The sequence below is a fragment of the Pan paniscus genome, chromosome 21 (assembly GCF_029289425.2).
Source record: "Pan paniscus chromosome 21, NHGRI_mPanPan1-v2.0_pri, whole genome shotgun sequence".
NCBI classification, from domain to species: Eukaryota; Metazoa; Chordata; class Mammalia; order Primates; family Hominidae; genus Pan; species Pan paniscus.
In genome coordinates, this window is record NC_073270.2 from 69,585,567 (window position 1) to 69,602,172 (window position 16,606).

General features: G+C 53.5%; 1 protein-coding gene and 1 pseudogene across 7 annotated transcripts in view; one reads left to right on the forward strand and one right to left on the reverse strand.

Moving 5' to 3' along the window:
• Window positions 1–16,606, reverse strand: part of ZBTB46 (zinc finger and BTB domain containing 46) — an 88,676-nt gene that overhangs the window by 33,952 nt on the left and 38,118 nt on the right. For all 7 annotated transcript variants that reach the window (XM_034952101.3, XM_034952099.4, XM_034952102.3 and 4 more), the window contains one exon: window positions 13,105–14,074. In XM_034952101.3, coding sequence (XP_034807992.1) covers window positions 13,105–14,041 — 937 coding nt within the window. In that variant the 5' untranslated portion in view covers window positions 14,042–14,074. The remainder of the gene's footprint in view (window positions 1–13,104; window positions 14,075–16,606) is intronic.
• The window catches only part of LOC129394877 (uncharacterized), a 36,232-nt pseudogene continuing 34,845 nt past the window's right edge, over window positions 15,220–16,606 (forward strand).

A 16,606-nucleotide genomic window follows, 5' to 3' on the forward strand; every position in this document is an offset into this window, starting at 1 on the left:
GGGCGGATCATCTGAGGTCAGGAGTTCAAGGCCAGCCTGGCCAACATGGTGAAACCCCATCTCTACTAAAAATACAAAAATTAGCCGGGCGTGGTGGCACGTGCCTGTAATCCCAGCTACTCAGTAGGCTGCGGCAGGAGAATCGCTTGAACCCAGGAGGTGGACGTTGCAATGAGCCGAGATCACACCACTGCACTCTAGCCTGGGCAACAGAACAACGCTCTGTCTCAAAAAAAAAAAAAAAAATTGCAACCTATATATCTGATAATAAAAAGGCAAATACTGTAACTCAATATAAAAATGGGCAAAAAATCTTACTAGACATTTGTCCAAAGAAGATGTATAAATGGCCAAGACGCACATGAAGAGATGCTCAGCATCACCCATCACTAAGGAAACGCAAAACACAACACGATTCCACCACACAACACGGTTCCAGCACACGCCACGGTTCCACCACATGCCATGGTTCCAGCACACACCCACTGGGATGGCTGGAAATAAAAAGTCAGGCCAGGTACCGCGGCTCACGCTTCCAGTCCCAACATTTTGGGAGGCTAAGACCGGAAGATCTATTGAGAACAGGAGTTCAAGACCAGCCTGGGCAACACAGCAGGACAAAAAGTTAAAATAAAACAAAATTAGCTGAGTGTGGTGGGTTGTGCCTGTGGTCCTAGCTACTCAGGAGGCTGCGGCGGGAGGATCACTTGAGCCTGAGAGGTTGAGGCTGTGGTGAGCTGTGATCGAGCCACTGTACTCCAGTCTGGGTGACAGAGTGAGACCCTATCTCAAAAAACAACAACAAAAAAGATCAGATAATATTGGCAAGGATGGGAAGAAATCAGAACCCTGGAATCTTGCTGGTAGGAGTGTAACATGGTGCCCTCCTGCGGAGCAGGTCGGCAGGTCCTCACAACATCAGGTACAGGAATCACCACGGGGCCCAGCAGTTCCACGTCTACGCAGGCAGATACCCACGAGAAATGAAGACACAAAAGCTCACAGAAAACCTCGTCCAGGACGCGCCTAGCACGTTATCCATAACAGCCAAAAGGTGGAACAGCCAACAAGTCCATCGATGGACGAATGGATAAACAGAACAGGTCCATCCCCACAATGGAATATTATGTGGCCATGAAAAGGCATGAAGAACAGACACAGGCCACCACATAGAGGAGCCGTGAAAACATGCTCAGCGGACGAAGCCAGACCTAGAACCATGCAGAGGAGCCTTGAAAACTGCTGAGTGAACAAAGCCAGACACAGAAGGCCACATGCCATTTCATTTCCATTAAATATCCAGAACAGGCAAATCAAGACAGAAAGTAGGTTTGTGGCTGCAAAAAGGGGCTGGGGAGGGGTCTCGGGTGAGGGCTAAGTGGTGCAGGGTTTCCCTTTGAGCCGAGGAAAATGTTCAAAGGGGATTGTGCTGATGGCTGCAGGATGCTGTGAATATACCAAAAACCTCTGAACTGCAAACTTTAAATGGGTGAATGGGGTGTGAATCATCTCTCAGTAAAGCTTCTATTTAACAACAACAACAAAAACAACAAAAGGTGACAACTTGAGTCATGAATTCAACGGATTCCTCTGAGTGTCAGCTCAGGCCAGCCAGGGCTTTGTGGAGTACCCTCCCTCTAGTGGGGCTGTATGCAGGGTATCAAAACACCCCCAGAACATGCTGAGCGATGATGATTTGCAGATATTTTCCCACAGCAAGAGAATGGATTTTCCACCGTGGTCGTTGACAGGAATCGGGATCAGAACCACAGAAACACAGGGGCATGGGGCAGGGGGCACTTGGAGCAGGGGCAGAGGTGACGTCTGCAAACACCCCTGGAACAAACATGCACACGTGAGGCCCAGCAGCTGAGAGCTGGGCGTGGCAGGTGGGCAGGGCCCCCGTCAGGCAGCACACGGGGTGAGTCCAGCCTGGCAGGAGCGGGTGGGAGTCTCCAGGGACAGTGACATTCAGACCGTCGAGCTACCTATGACTTCTTCTGGAGGCCTCTAAGGGATATTTTTCCAAACTCTACTCTTTTTCCAAACTATACTCCTTTTTATATTTTTTTACAAATCCCTCGATGATACATCATATTAATTGTGCATTTCTAGGAACTAAATATACAGGTTATATCCAAACTTATTTAAGGCTTTGTCTTAGCTTGGGATGCCATGACAAAATACCACAGGCAGGGCGGCTTAACAACGAAAATTAGTTTCCTCACGCTCTGGAGACTGGGAAGTCCAAGGTCAAGGTGCCAGCAGATCTGCTGTCTGGTGAGGCCCCTCCTGACCTGTAGCCGGTGGCAGGTGAGCCCTGGGGGCCCCTCCTCAGAGTCTGGGAGCAGAGTGGGTGGTGGGTGCTGTGTGCTCGCGAGCGTGTTCAGGGATCAGGGCCCCGCCTGTGACTTCACTTTATCACTTCCTTCAAGGCCCTCCCCAGACGCAGCCACACGGGGGCTGGGGTTTCAACACATGAGTGTGGGGGTGCATATTCAGCTCATAACAGGCTTCAAAAAAAATCACCCAATTTTATTTAATTTTATTTATTTATTTATTTATTTATTTATTTATTTATTTTGAGACGGAGTTTCGCTCTTGTTGCCCAGGCTGGAGTGCAATGGCACGATCTCAGCTCACCGCAACCTCCGCCTCCCGGCTTCAAGTGATTCTCCTGCCTCAGCCTCCTGAGTAGCTGGGATTACAGGTGCGTGCCACCACGCTGGCTAATTTTTTTTTTTTTTTTTTTTTGAGACGGAGTCTTGCTCTGTCACCCAGGCTGGAGTGCAGTGGCATGATCTTGGCTCACTGCAAGCTCCGCCTCCCAGGTTCACGCCATTCTCCTACCTCAGCCTCCCGAGTAGCTGGGACTACAGGGCGCCTGCCACCACGCCTGGCTAATTTTTTGTATTTTTAGTAGAGACGGGGTTTCACCGTGTTAGCCAAGATGGTCTCGATCTCTTGACCTCGTGATTCGCCCCCCTCAGCCTCCGAGAGTGCTGGGATTACAGGTCTGTGAGCCACCGCGCCCGGCCGCTAATTTTTGTATTTTTAGTAGAGACGGGGTTTCACCACATTGGTCAGGCTGGTCTCGAACTCCCAACCTCAGGTGATCTGCCCACCTCAGACTCCCAAAGTGCTGGGATTACAAGCATGAGCCACCATGCCTGGCCAAAATCACCCAATTTTAAAGCCAAATTTTAAATCTAAATTATTGTAACAAATCAAGGTGAAAAACACATAAAAGAAATCAGGATAAGCTGAAAGAACTCTCCCTTGTGTGAAATGCTAAAATTTGGGTTTCCGCCAGGCACAGTGTCTCATGCCTGTAATCCCAGCATTTTGGGAGGCCGAGATGGGTGGATCACGAAGTCAGGAGTTTGAGACTAGCCTGGCCAGCACGGTTAAACCCCGTCTCTACTAAAATACAAAACATTAGCCAGGCATGGTGGTGCGTGCCTGTAATCTCAGCTACTCGGCAAGCTGAGGCAGGAAAATCGCTTGAACCAGGGAGACAGAGGTTGCGGTGAGCCGAGATCACACCATTGCACTCCAGCCTGGGCAACAAGAGCGAAACTCCATCTCAGAAAAAAAAAAAGAAAGATAAAAGAAATTCTCATTAATTTTATGTATATAGTAGTTAGCAAGGTAACTCAATGGATAAAAGACAGGTTTCTTAGCAAGCAGCACTGGAACAACCTTATAATCCTATGTAAAAAGTGAACCTCAAGCTGATCTCACGCCACATACAAAAAAACCAACTTGAATCATGGAGCTATGCGTTATACTTAAATTGATAAAAACTCAAGAAAAACCATAGGAGAGAGTCTTTGCTGGCTGGGCACGGTGGCTCATGCCTGTAATCCCAGCACTCTCGGAGGCCGAGGCGGGCGGATCACGAGGTCAGGAGTTCGAGACCATCCTGGCTAACATGGTGAAACCCCGTCTCTACTAAAAATACAAAAAATTAGCCGGGTGTGGTGGTGGGCGCCTGTAGTCCCAGCTACTCGGGAGGCTGAGGCAGGAGAATGGTGTGAACCCAGGAGGCAGAGCTTGCAGTGAGCCGAGATTGCGCCACTGCACTCCAGCCTGGGCGACAGAATGATACTCCGTCTCAAAAAAAAAAAAAAAAAAAAGGATCCTCCTGAAGAGACACTGTTAAATGAAAAAAGGAGGCCATGCACAGTGGCTCACGCCTGTAATCCCAACATTTTGGGAGGCCAAGGTAGGTGGATCATGAGGTCAGGAGTTCAAGACCAGCCTGACCAACATGGTGAAACCCCATCTCTACTAAAAAAAAAAAAAAATACAAAAATTAGCTGGGCGCGGTGGCGGGTGCCTGTAATCCCAGCTACTCGGGAGGCTGAGGCAAGAGAATGGCGTGAACCCGGGAGGCAGAGTTTGCAGTGAGCCAAGATGGTGCCACTGCACTCCAGCCTGGGTGGCAGAGCAAGACTCTGCCTCAAAAAAAAAAAAAGAAAAAGAAAAAAGGAGCCAAAGGCCAAGAGAAAATATTTGCGAAGCATATATTTGATGAAGGACTTGGCACGAGAACACCTAGGAACTCTCACCACTCAGTAATAAAAGATGGGCAGAAGATCTGAACAGACACTTCCCCAAAGAAGAGACCCAGATGTGGAGCAGTCCCCCGATGCTCATCACTGCCAGCTGAGCCACGACACTCACTCGGCCAGAGCCTCACGGTCACCACGTAGACAGCCCAATCGAAACACGGCAAAAAGACCTGGACAGACACTTTACCAAAAAAGATATATGAATGGCATCATCTGCCATCAAAGAAATGCAAATCAAAGACCATAGAGAAGCCAGGTGTGGCGTCTCACATCTGTCATGCCAGCACTGTAGGAGGCCGAGGCAGGCGGATCACCTGAGGTCAGGAGTTCGAGACCAGCCTGGCCAACACGGCCAAACCCCGTCTCTACTAAAAATACAAAAAATCAGCCAGGGGTGGTGCTGGGTGATTGTAATCCCAGGTACTTGGGAGGCTGAGGCAGGAGAATTGCTTGAACCTAGGAGGCAGAGGTTGTAGTGAGCCGAGATCGTGCCATTGCACTCCAGCCTGGACAACAGAGCGAGACTCTGTCAAAAAAAAATAGAGGCCGGGCGCGGTGGCTCACGCCTGTAATCCCAGCACTTTAGGAGGCCGAGGCGGGCAGATCACAAGGTCAGGAGATCGAGACCATCCTGACTAACACGGTGAAACCTCGTCTCTACTAAAAATACAAAAAAAATTAGCCAGGCGTGGTGGCGGGTGCCTGTAGTCCCAGCTACTCAGGAGGCTGAGGCAGGAGAATGGCATGAACCGGGGAGGCGGAGCTTGCAGTGAGCCGAGATGGCGCCACTGCACTCAGGCCTGGGCGAAAGAGCAAGACTCCATCTCAAAAAAAAAAAAAGAAAAAAGAAAAGAGGCGTGGCGATTTTCACCAAAATCCCCGGCGACTGTATGCAAACCCCCAGTGGTGAGCCAATGACTCCTGCAGAGACGCCCAGGCTGCAACCCCCGAGCCGTGGTTTTGCCACCTTGTGGCAGAACGACTCCGCAGACCTGATTCGGTTCAGGATCTCACGATGAGTCCTGGATGAGCCACGTGGGCCCTAAACGGACCCACCAGGGTCCCTGTCAGCAGAGAAGGAGGCAGGAGGGTGACAGAAGCGAGGATGGGAAGGGGCAGGAATGATGTGGGGCCACAAGCCAAGGATGCTATCGCTTCTAGAAGCCAGAAGAGGCACATGGACTCCCCTGGAGCTCCAGGGGATGCAGCCCTGCCGGCTGCTTCAGACTTCAGAGAACCGTGAGACAAAACGTGCATTGCTCTGACAATAAGTCTGGTCATTTATTACAGCAGCCATCAGGAGCCAGGTGCTTGCCAAAAGCACAAAAGCCACAAAAGACACCTGCAGGAGAGCCTCACAGCCCTGAGCCTGACACCCAAACTCCCACATCCAGACGACCACAGAACAGGCTGCAGCCACGCCCCATGCCCCACGCCCCACGACCCACGCCCCACACCCACAGGTGAGGAGCAGTGTTGCTGCTGGCTGCGGCCGTGAGTCCCTCCCACACCAGGACAAGGAGCAAAGCCAGAGATGCAAGGACACCCTGCCGAGTGGCTGCGTTAAAAGTTCAGTCGGCCAGGCAGTGGCTCACACCTGTGATCCCAGCACCATGGGAGGCCCAGGCGGGAGGATCGCTGAGCCCAGGAGTTTGAGACTGGCCTGGGCAACGTAGTGAGATCCCGTCTCCCGTCATAGTGAGATCTACATCTCTATAAAAAACATTTTTAAAAATTAGCCAGGCGTGGTGGCACACGCCCATAGTCCCAGCTACTCAGGAGGCTGAGGTGGGAGGATCACCTGAGCCCAGGAGGTTGAGGCTGCCGTGAGCCGAGATTGTACCACTGCACTCCAGCCTGGGCAAGAGAGTGAGACCTTGTCTTAAAAAAAAACAAAAAACACAGCTGGGCGTGGTGGTTCATGCCTGTAATCCCAGCACTTTGGGAGGCCGAGGTGGGTGGATCACAAGTTCAAGAGATTGAGACCAGCCTGACCAACATGGCAAAACCCCGTCTCTACTAAAAATACAAAATATCAGCTGGGCGTGGTGGCACGTGCCTGTAGTCCCAGCTACTCGGGAGGCTGAGGCAGGAGAATCACTTGAACCCGGGAGGCAGAGATTGCAGTGAGCCGAGATCGCGCCATTGCACTCCAGCCTGGCGACCGAGCGAGACTCCGTCTCAAAACAAAAACAAAAACAAAAAATACTCTGTCCAGTGCCGAGCGCAGAATTTTTTAAAAAATAAAACAAAAACAAAAAACAGCACGTTCCTGTGAAGGGTGTTATTGTCTCTGTCCCAGTCACCAGCTGCTCCCCAACAGACTGTAATGTGATCAAAACTGATTGCAGGTAATTCTGTTCATACCTGAAAGCAAAAACATCTAGAGAAGGCGCAGCTGAGTTCTCAAGCTTCCCAGGACAGGACTGAACAGGGGAGTGGATTAAAAGAGGCCAAGTCAAGCATCTCCCGAGCAGCTGTGGGATCGGGGTGTGGAGCCGGACGCCCTTCCCACCCCACTACTGACCAAAGCACATGATGTCATCTTTTGGCTGAAACCCTTCCACCCAAAAAATAAAAAGACCATCCCAAGTGCAGGAAATTTTCTTCAACAGAACAATCAGATCTGCCGTGCTGCTGAAACAGGCTGTGAAAGGTGTTCAGGAGGCGAAACACTGTTCAGGAGGCCAGGTGGGGGAACCTCACATTCCGTCGGGCACCAGGAGGGCCGAGATGACACGCACACTCAGGACAGGAGTCCCTGCATGGACGTAACCTCAGAGGTAACTCCCTGCCCTCGTGTGATCAGGACGGCTGAGACCGTGGTGGGGGTCCTCCTCCCCAACCTTCGTGGAGAGAAAGAGGGAACACCAGAAGGGGACACAGCCACGGCCCCCTCCGCTCACCAGTTCCTGCTTTATCCCCAGCAAAGAGCTCTGGGGGCGGTGAGGAGCTGCTGTCAGCACAAGGGAGAGAAACCCTGAGACCCGCCGGAGGCCGGCCTGGTCCAAGAAGCAGCTCGAAGACCACCCTACCCTGAGAGCTGGGACCCTCACTCCCCTCCCGGAGCAGACAGCAGGCTTGCAGGCAGCGCTGGGCACCCGAGAAGCCATCGTCCCCCATCTGGAGCTCCCGCAGTTCTAATGTACGCTTAAAAATCCCAACATGTCAAGCTCCCACCTCACCAGGGTTCAAGTACACACTTCACAGAATACACAGATTCTCCTGTAGCAGCACCGCTTAGGCATGTGTGGGGCCATTTAGTTGGGGCACCTGGGCTGTTTCTTTACCACCTTCTCATGCAGTAGCTACACATCCACTTTGTCAAGGCCTCACCAGTCACCTCTCAGGTCCTTACTGTGCTCCCTCCGCAGATGAGGAGACGCCAGGGCCTGGGGAGGCATGGGCCTGCCTGCCTGCCCCATAGCTGCAAACATGAATCTGAACATTTTAATGCTATTTCCCATAAGCTCTCATAGAAGTGAACTGCTGTAACTCAGAAATAAATTTCAAGGGATACTGTTTCTTGGAAGCTGCTCAGTTAGAATGAATTTGGCCTCCCTGCCTAGAAAATCACTCTTAAAAGCAAACAGGCCTCAGCGTCACCAGGGGCCGGGATGATGCACAGAGGGGTTGGGGCATCGGCGTCGAATGATCCACGGTGACCGCTTGACATGTGTCCTTAGAAAAGAGACTTTGTGGCTGGGCGCGGTGGCTCACGCCTGTCATCCCAGCACTTTGGGAGGCCGAGGCAGGCGGATCACGAGGTCAAGAGATCGAGACCGTCCTGGCCAACATGGTGAAACCCCGTCTCTACTAAAAATACAAAAATTAGCCAGGCGTGGTGGTGGGCACCTGTAGTCCCAGCTACTCGGGAGGCTGAGGCAGGAGAATGATGTGAACCTGGGAGGTGGAGGTTGCGGTGAGCTGAGATTGCACCACTGCCCTCCAGCCCGGCAACAGAGCGAGACTCAAAAAAAAAAAAAAAAAAAAGAAAAGAAAAAGAAAGAAGGAAAAGGGACTTTGTGGCCCGGCACACTGGCTCACGCCTGTAATCCCAGCACTTTGGGAGGCTGAGGCGGGCGGACCGCTTGAGGTCAGGAGTTCGAGACAAGCCTGGCCAATATGGTGAAACCCCGTCTCTATTAAAAATACAGAAATTAGCCGGGCGTGGTCACGGGAGCCTGTAATCCCAGCTACTCGGAGGCTGAGGCAGGAGAATCACTTGAACCCAGGAAGCGGAGGCTGCAGTGAGTCGAGATCACACCACCGCACTCCAGCCTGGGTGACAGTGAAGCTCTGTCTCAAAAATAAAAAATTTTAAAAAAAGGGCCTTTGCTTCTATAAATGGGATGAAAATTAAAAATCCTCTTCTCTAAGATAGAATAAATCTTTAATGGAAACAAACTGACCTCCATGGGATCATGATCTACTTCCAAACCCCAAGCTTCCAAATCCCAGCCTGAGGGCTCAGGCGGAGGACGCAGCTCAGGGAGTCACTGGCCGCCACAGCGTGGGCAGAACCATCCTCCATCCTCACACAGCTCACAGCCTTGTGTCCTCATCTTAGCAACTCAGAATAATCTAATGGAAGAGTTTCACAGTTGCCTTGGAAACCCAAGGGATTTAAGACTCTAACAAAAGTACACAGCCAAAATCACTTGTTGGATTCTAAAAACACCTTCTGCTCGACAACTGCATTTAAAGCATTCAGCCCACAGGCTTAAGGAGTGCACTATTTCTCAGTGCCTGCATCGACTCTCATAATACAAAGGCCTCCAGCACGGGCACCTGCCAGCGAGTTACGTGCACGCACAGGGAGGTGGCCTGGGACCGCTGGGAGGGGCCTCGCTGCGCTGACAACGGACCCTGCAGCGCATCTGTAAACATCAGAATACACCCCCCAAAGCTGTGTCTCTTGCCAGGGACCACTGCTTCTCAGATTTTAGTTGGAGCTAGTGGAAGATTATAAACAGTTACAAGCAGATGGAAAGGCCACTGGCCTTGACCTGCTGCCTGTACACTCTCCACACGCACAGCAGCACATAGAGAAACGATTTTCCCAACTGGTAATGTCTGGAGACATTTTTGGTTGTACCAACGGGGGATCCAAAGGCAGGTGCTCCTGGCATCTGTGGGTGGAGGCCGGGGTGCTGCTAACATCCTGCAGTACCCAGGACAGCCTCACGATGGAGCACAACTCAGCCCGAGGCTGAGTTAAACCAACTGCTGTTTTTGGTTTGTTTTGAGGTTTTTTGATTTGTTTTGTTTTGTTTTGAGACAGGGTCTCAACTCTGTCTCCAGGCTGGAGTGCAGTGGCGCGATCTCAGCTCACCGCAACCTCCGCCTCCCTGGTTCAAGCGATTCTCCTGCCTCAGCTTCCTGAGCAGCTGGGACTACAGGCGCGCACCACAACGCCCAGCTAACTTTTGTATATTTAGTAGAGACGGGGTTTCACCATGTTGGCCACGATGGTCTCGATCTCCTGACCTTGTGATCCGCCCGCCTTGGCCTCCCAAAGTGCTGGAATTACAGGCGTGAGCCACCCCGCCCGGCCTCAGATAACTTTTGTATTAGAAATGGGATTTCACTACTTTGCCCAGGATAGTCCCAAACTCCTGGCCTCAAGGGATCCTCCTGCCTCGGCCTCCCAAATTGCCTCCAAAAGGGATTTTGGGCCTGAGCGACTGCACGTGGTCACCAACTTTTACTGAACATCCAGGGTCTGGCCATAGCTCAGTGCAGGACACACAGCAACAACAGATGAGAATGAATAAAAGCTACATTGTGTCAAAGTAGAACAGCATTTACCCGCAGGTGGGGTAGAGGCAAGAGGAAGGTACTGTATGACGGATACAGTTTCCCTTTGGGATGATGGAAAAGTTGTGATCGCAGAACTTCATGTGCCACAGAAGGGCATATTGGTCAGGGATGGACCACAGATAACCACTGTGGTCCCGTAGATTAGAACGCAGCCGGGAAATTCCTGTCACCTGGTGACGTCATAGCCATCGCCACATCCTAGCACAACTTTAAAAAATCAGTTTAGTGTAGGCCACGCCAAGTGTTTATAAAGTCTGCAGCAGTGCACAGTTCTGTCCTCAGCCTTCATGTTCACTCAGCACTCGCTCACCCAGGGCAACTTGCAGTGCAGCAAGCTCTGTGCATGGCAGGGGCCCTACCCAGGCACGCCGTTATCTTGTATACCCTATTTTTACAGCACCCTTTCTATGTTTAGACACACAAACACTTCCCATGGTGCCACAGCTGCCTGCAGTGCTCAGCACCGTAACTAACACTGGCAGGTTTGTGCTGGGCCTGTAACCGGCTGCACTTTCTAGTTCTGTGACGGGCGCTCCATGACGCTCCCAGAGCAACAGAATCGCCTAGCGATGCGTTTCTTGGAACCTATCCCTGTCATCAAGCAACGCGTGACTTTAATGCCAGTGAAATGTACATTTGAAAATGGTTAAAATGGTAAGGTTTACATTATGTATGTTCCACCACAATGATAAAAGTTAACGTATTATCGAGCTGTGTTCACTCCCAGCTCTCGCAGATCTCTCAGCGACAGAGAGGAGGGACCAGGGTCAGGAGAAGAGGCCACACCCGCCCTGCCCAGGAAGCCCTCCAGCCAGGGGGGCAGGCAGCGTCTCCCACTGCGCCACCCACACACGGCATCTGCGACATTTTTCAGGGCCTCCCACCCTGCGGCTTGCTGTCTTTCGTCCTCCTCTGTCCACTCACGCCCTCCCACGTTCATTTCCAGGCTTCATCCTAGAGGAACCTCCCCACGGGCAGCACCTGCTAGGACACCTCCATTTCTTCTTTCCTTTAATTAAGAGACAGGGTCTGGCTCTGTCGTCCAGGCTGGAGGGCAGCAGCGCAATCACGGCTCACTGCAGCCTGGACATCTTGGGCTCAAGCCATCCTCCCGCCTCAGCCTCCCAAGTAGCTGAAGTACAGGCACAGGCAACACCACACCCAACTCCAAATATCCTTCCTTGACTTGGGCCACAGCCTGGGGAAAAGAGCAGAGGCCAAATCCCCACAATTATTAATATTACATGCCCAGCACCAGGAATGGTGGCCAGTATTCAGCAAACATTTAATTTATTATTTACAAATATGGAAGACACATAAGGGACAACCATTCAGGTGGTGACGTCCAGCTTCAACAGAGCTAAGCTCAGAGCCCCTTTGCAGTGAGTAATAGGCAGGACCCAAGGGGAGACCCTGTATCATGAGGTGTAAGAAAAAACATCAGCCAGGCACGGTGGCTCACACCTGGAATCCCAGCACTTTGGGAGGCTGAGGTGGGTGGATCACCTGAAGTCAGGAGTTCGAGACCATCCTGGCCAACATGGTGAAACCCCGTCTCTACTGAAAATACAAAAATTATCTGGGCGTGGTGGCACTTGCCTGTAATCCCCAGCTAATCGGAGGCTGTGGCAGGAGAATCACTTGAATCCGGGAGACAGAGGTTGCAGTGAGCCGAGATCACGTCACTGCACTCCAGCCTGGGCAACAGGGTGAGACTGTCTCTCTTTTTTTTTTTTGAGATGGAGTTTCGCTCTTGTTGCCCAGGTTGGAGTGCAATGGCGCGATCTCGGCTCACTGCAACCTCCGCCTCCCAGGTTCAAGCGATTCTCCTGCCTCAGCCTCCCAAGTAGCTGGGATTACAGGCTACTTTTCTGTATTTTTAGTAGAGATGGGGTTCTCCATGTTGGTCAGGCTGGTCTTGAACTCCCGACCTCAGGTGATCCACCCACCTCAGCCTCTCAAAGTGCTGGGATTACAGGCGTGAGCCACCACACCTGGCTGAGACTGTCTCAAAAAAAAAAAGAAAAAGAGGAAAGAGAGGAAACAAACACCGCCTGTTGGCTTCAACAGCAGAACCCACAGGTGTCAGCAGACACGAAATCCACTTGCCGGGAAAGGCTGCTTCTTGGCTGTAACCTCTCAGGTCCCCAGGTCAAGGCAAGCTGAGCCACCAAGGACAAAGTACATTCACATGGTGTTTCCATTCAACATTCACCATAGCAACAGTGACCAAAGGCAGAAGTCCAGGATGAAAAGCCTGGAGCTGAAGGCCACCCTGGCAAGCGGCCAGTCGAGTTACCCCAGTCGGGGCTCATGGGAGGGTCCCACAGGCCAGGGGAAGCCGACCCTGCAGGCCACGCCCTCACCAGGGCTGAGGGGTCCCCTCCCGGTGTCACCCACCCCCCGGCTCACGTCCCTGTGGCTTCAGAGGGGCCCAGCCCAGGCAGCCCCCGTGTGTGGGTGACACCAGTGCCGTGCTGATGGGGACAGATACACAGGGTCTCCGAGGGCCCTGGTGATGCCCTGCCCTTTGAGATGCATTGGCTGCATTCCCAGCGGTCACGACAACCTCCTATAAGAGGAAGTGACCCTAGAAAGCCACCAGTGTGAGCCTGGACATGCGTCACTGCCTCCACACAGCACGCAGCCGTGAGGCCTGGACACACTGGGGCAGCTGAGCCCCCGTAACGAGTGAAAGGCTTACTTGAGTCTCGGCTGCTGAACGGCCACCCCGACGTCGGCAGGAAGGACGGCACCGGGGAGCTGGCCCGGCTGTCATCTTCCACCTGCTGTGTGATGTGCCGGACGGTCTCTTTGTTTTTCCGATTCTTCCTTCGGCCCGTGGGCTGCCAGGCATCACCAGCACTCTGCTCTGAGAAAGAGTTCTGTACTGCACCGTCCTTGGCAGAAGGCAGCTCGCTCCCTCCGTACTGAGACGGTGAAACCTGCTCTTCCTTGATGCGCAGAGGCCCGTAGCCCACGTCTCCAGGCCACAGAGGCTGCGAAGAAACATCATCAGGGCCGTCGGCCTTGGGCTCCTGATCCTCTTTCCCGTAGCTGCTCCCTCCGTCGTGACAGCTGGCGATGGCCGAGTCTCCGGAAGAATTGGCAGGACTCGTTCGCCGTGCCAGCCACGGGGAGATGCTCCTCCCGGCCATCACGGCCGAGATGAGAGCTTCCGTGCTGCTGCTGGACGAGGCGCCGATCTCGAACTCCGCAAGCTCATCTGAGGCGTCCGACTTGATGCTGATGTCCAGCGCCGCCTTGATGAAGTCGTGGCAGGCTTGCACGATGTCCGTCATCTGCAGGAAGCTGGCGGCTGACATCACCTCGATGACGTTCCTGCTGGTGAGCGCCAGGTGCGCAGAGTACATGAAGTCGATGATGGCCTTGAAGCCCTGGGCCGTGACGATGTCCAGGTGCGTGACCGTGGCCTGCTCCGACGTCTTCTGCACCTGGCAGTAGAGCGTCTTGAAGTAGCGGCTGCTGCCCAGCAGGACGTTCTTGTGCGCCTTGAAGACCTTGCCCTCCACGACCACGCAGACGTCGCACAGGACGCCGTGCTGCCTCTGCTCGTTGAGCTCCCGCAGCAGGTGCCGGTAGTGGGACGCGATTTCCATATCTTCCTTTCGGTTGTTCATTTGGAAGCCCTGGTGTCGCCTCTTCTACAGACTCTGTGGAGGTAAGAACAAGAGTTAACCCAAGCTCAGCACAGACAGAGGCTGTGAGAGGACGCCGGGCGGGGCGCAGGAGGGCCATGGGGCACAGAGTGCGGCCAGCGGAAGGACGACCCACGTGAGAACCCATCCACAGGTGTGCAGCGGGAGGCCTGTGTCTCCGCCTGAAGCAGGGCAGCAAACGCCGGAGGGCACCAGTGCGTCCAGGGTGGGACGTCTGCCACGTGTTTCTGTGCTCGAGGCTAATGGGGTTCTGAACAGAATCCCACATACGGCAACTGGCATATCCCAGGAACGATGAGAACACCCAGCCATGGCTGAGCAACTCTAACCCAAACTGAGAACTCGGTTAAATGGCCCACACTGTGGCCGTCCCTCACGCTTGAAGAAACATTCTTAAGGAAAAAGAATAAAACTTCCAGGCTGGGCGCGGTGGCTCACGCCTGTAATCCCAGCAATTTGGGAGGCCGAGGCGGGTGGAGCACAAGGTCAGGAGATCGAGACCATCCTGGCCAACATGGTGAAATCCCATCTCTACTAAAAATACAAAAAAGCAGCTGGGCGTGGTGGCGGGCGCCTGTAGTCCCAGCTATTCAGAAGGCTGAGGCAGGAGAATGGAGTGAACCCGGGAGGCGGAGCCTACAGTGAGCCGAGATCGCGCCAGTGCACTCCAGCCTGGGCGACAGGGTGAGACTCCATCTCAAAAAACAAAAAACAAAAAACTTCTTACACAAAAAACCCACAGAATAAGGATCATAGCCTTAGTCCTGAAAATTTCCAAAACTCTGAGCTCAAACGAGCTGAAGTCTTCTGGAGGAGGGAGGCTGCCTGGCTTAGGCCTGGGTCCCTGCCCGGCACTGGGACAGGGCAGGAGGGAGCTCAGGCCCTGCGGCTGCCAGCGCCCTGGACGTCTGAGACACGACTGGTCTCTGGGTCCCCCTCATCAGAAGACAGCCCTGCCTCACAGAGTCACAGGACACACAGAATCATTTCTGAATTGGGTGCACCCCGTCCCGGAGTCTCTCCTGTCTCTCCTTAGACTCAGGGATGTGAGTCCTCCGCCTGTTCTCGTCTGCTGGGGCCGCCCTATCAAGCCTGGGAGGCTCAGACAACAGAAACGTATTCTCAAGCCCAGAATCAGGATGTCGGCCGAGCAGGTGCCTGTTCCAGCCCCGCCCCCAGCCGGCGTTCTGTGTGGAGGCATCGCACCAGCTCTGCCTCTGTCTCAACACGGCTTCTCCCGGTGTGCACGTCTGTGTCCAAATGTCACCCTTTCACAAGGACACCAGTCGTCCGGGAGTAGGGGCCCACCCCCACGGCCTCATCTTAATTAATCATATCCACAGTGACCCTGTTTCCAATAAGGTCACATTCTGGGGTCCTAGGGGGCTAGAACTTCCACAGACAAATCGTAAGGGGACACGTTCACCCCACAGCCCTGCCTGGGAAAGAAACAGTGGTTGGGTCTCTCCCGTTACAAACCCCATTCTCCAGCTGATGAGTCAAGTAGGACTCACCTGAAATGCTAAATGTGTTTAATAGGAGAAAACTAAGCGAGCGTGGGAATATTCCATGTCCTTCTGGCAAGGAGCCCCCACATGCAGCCCTCATGGGGGACGGGGCCGGGGCCGGGGGCTCAGTAGTTTTGTATCACACACTCCTGGGCTCCGACTGGTTACGACATACACACCTTCACTTAGTCATGACAGAATATTTTTTTTTTTTTTTTTTTTTTGAGACGGAGTCTCGCTCTGTCCCCCAGGCTGGAGTGCAGTGGTTTGATCTCCGCTCACTGCAAGCTCAGCTCCCAGGTTCATGCCATTCTCCTGCCTCAGCCTCCCGAGTAGCTGGGACTACAGACACCCGCCACCACGCCTGGCTGACATTTTTGTATTTTTAGGAGAGATGGGGTTTCACCATTTTGGCCAGGCTGGTTTCAAACTCCTGACCTCAGATGATCCACCCGCCTCGGCCTCTCAAAGTGCTGGGATTACAGGCGTGAGCCACCACGCCCAGCCTAAAATGTCCTGAGAAAAGTAATTATTCTGTCTCACATTTCACAGGCTGGGAAGATGAGGTAGAAAGGAGAGAGAAGCTTTTGTGCCTGTCTCTGCCTTCAGGGTCCTGGGCCAGCCCCTCCTTGGATGGTGCGGGGTTCCCAGGCCCCCACAGCCGGTGTCCTGGGCCATCCCCCCTCCTTGGATGGTGCGGGGTTCCCAGGCCCCCACAGCCGGTGTCCTGGGCCATCCCCCCTCCTTGGATGGTGTGGGGTTCCCAGGCCCCCACAGCCGGTGTCCTGGGCCATCCCCCCTCCTTGGATGGTGCGGGGTTCCCAGGCCCCCACAGCTGGTGTTGCCTGTCGGGAGACGCGCTGCAGAAGACCGGGCCCAGCCTCCCCTTCACTTCCTCCCCGCTGGGCACGAGGGCTGTGACGGCGGTGACCGCTGACCATTACAGGAAGGGCCTCAAGCCCCCAAGATGCCAAGACCAGGCCCCCGCCTGACTCCAGGTGCTGCCTCAACGGCGGCA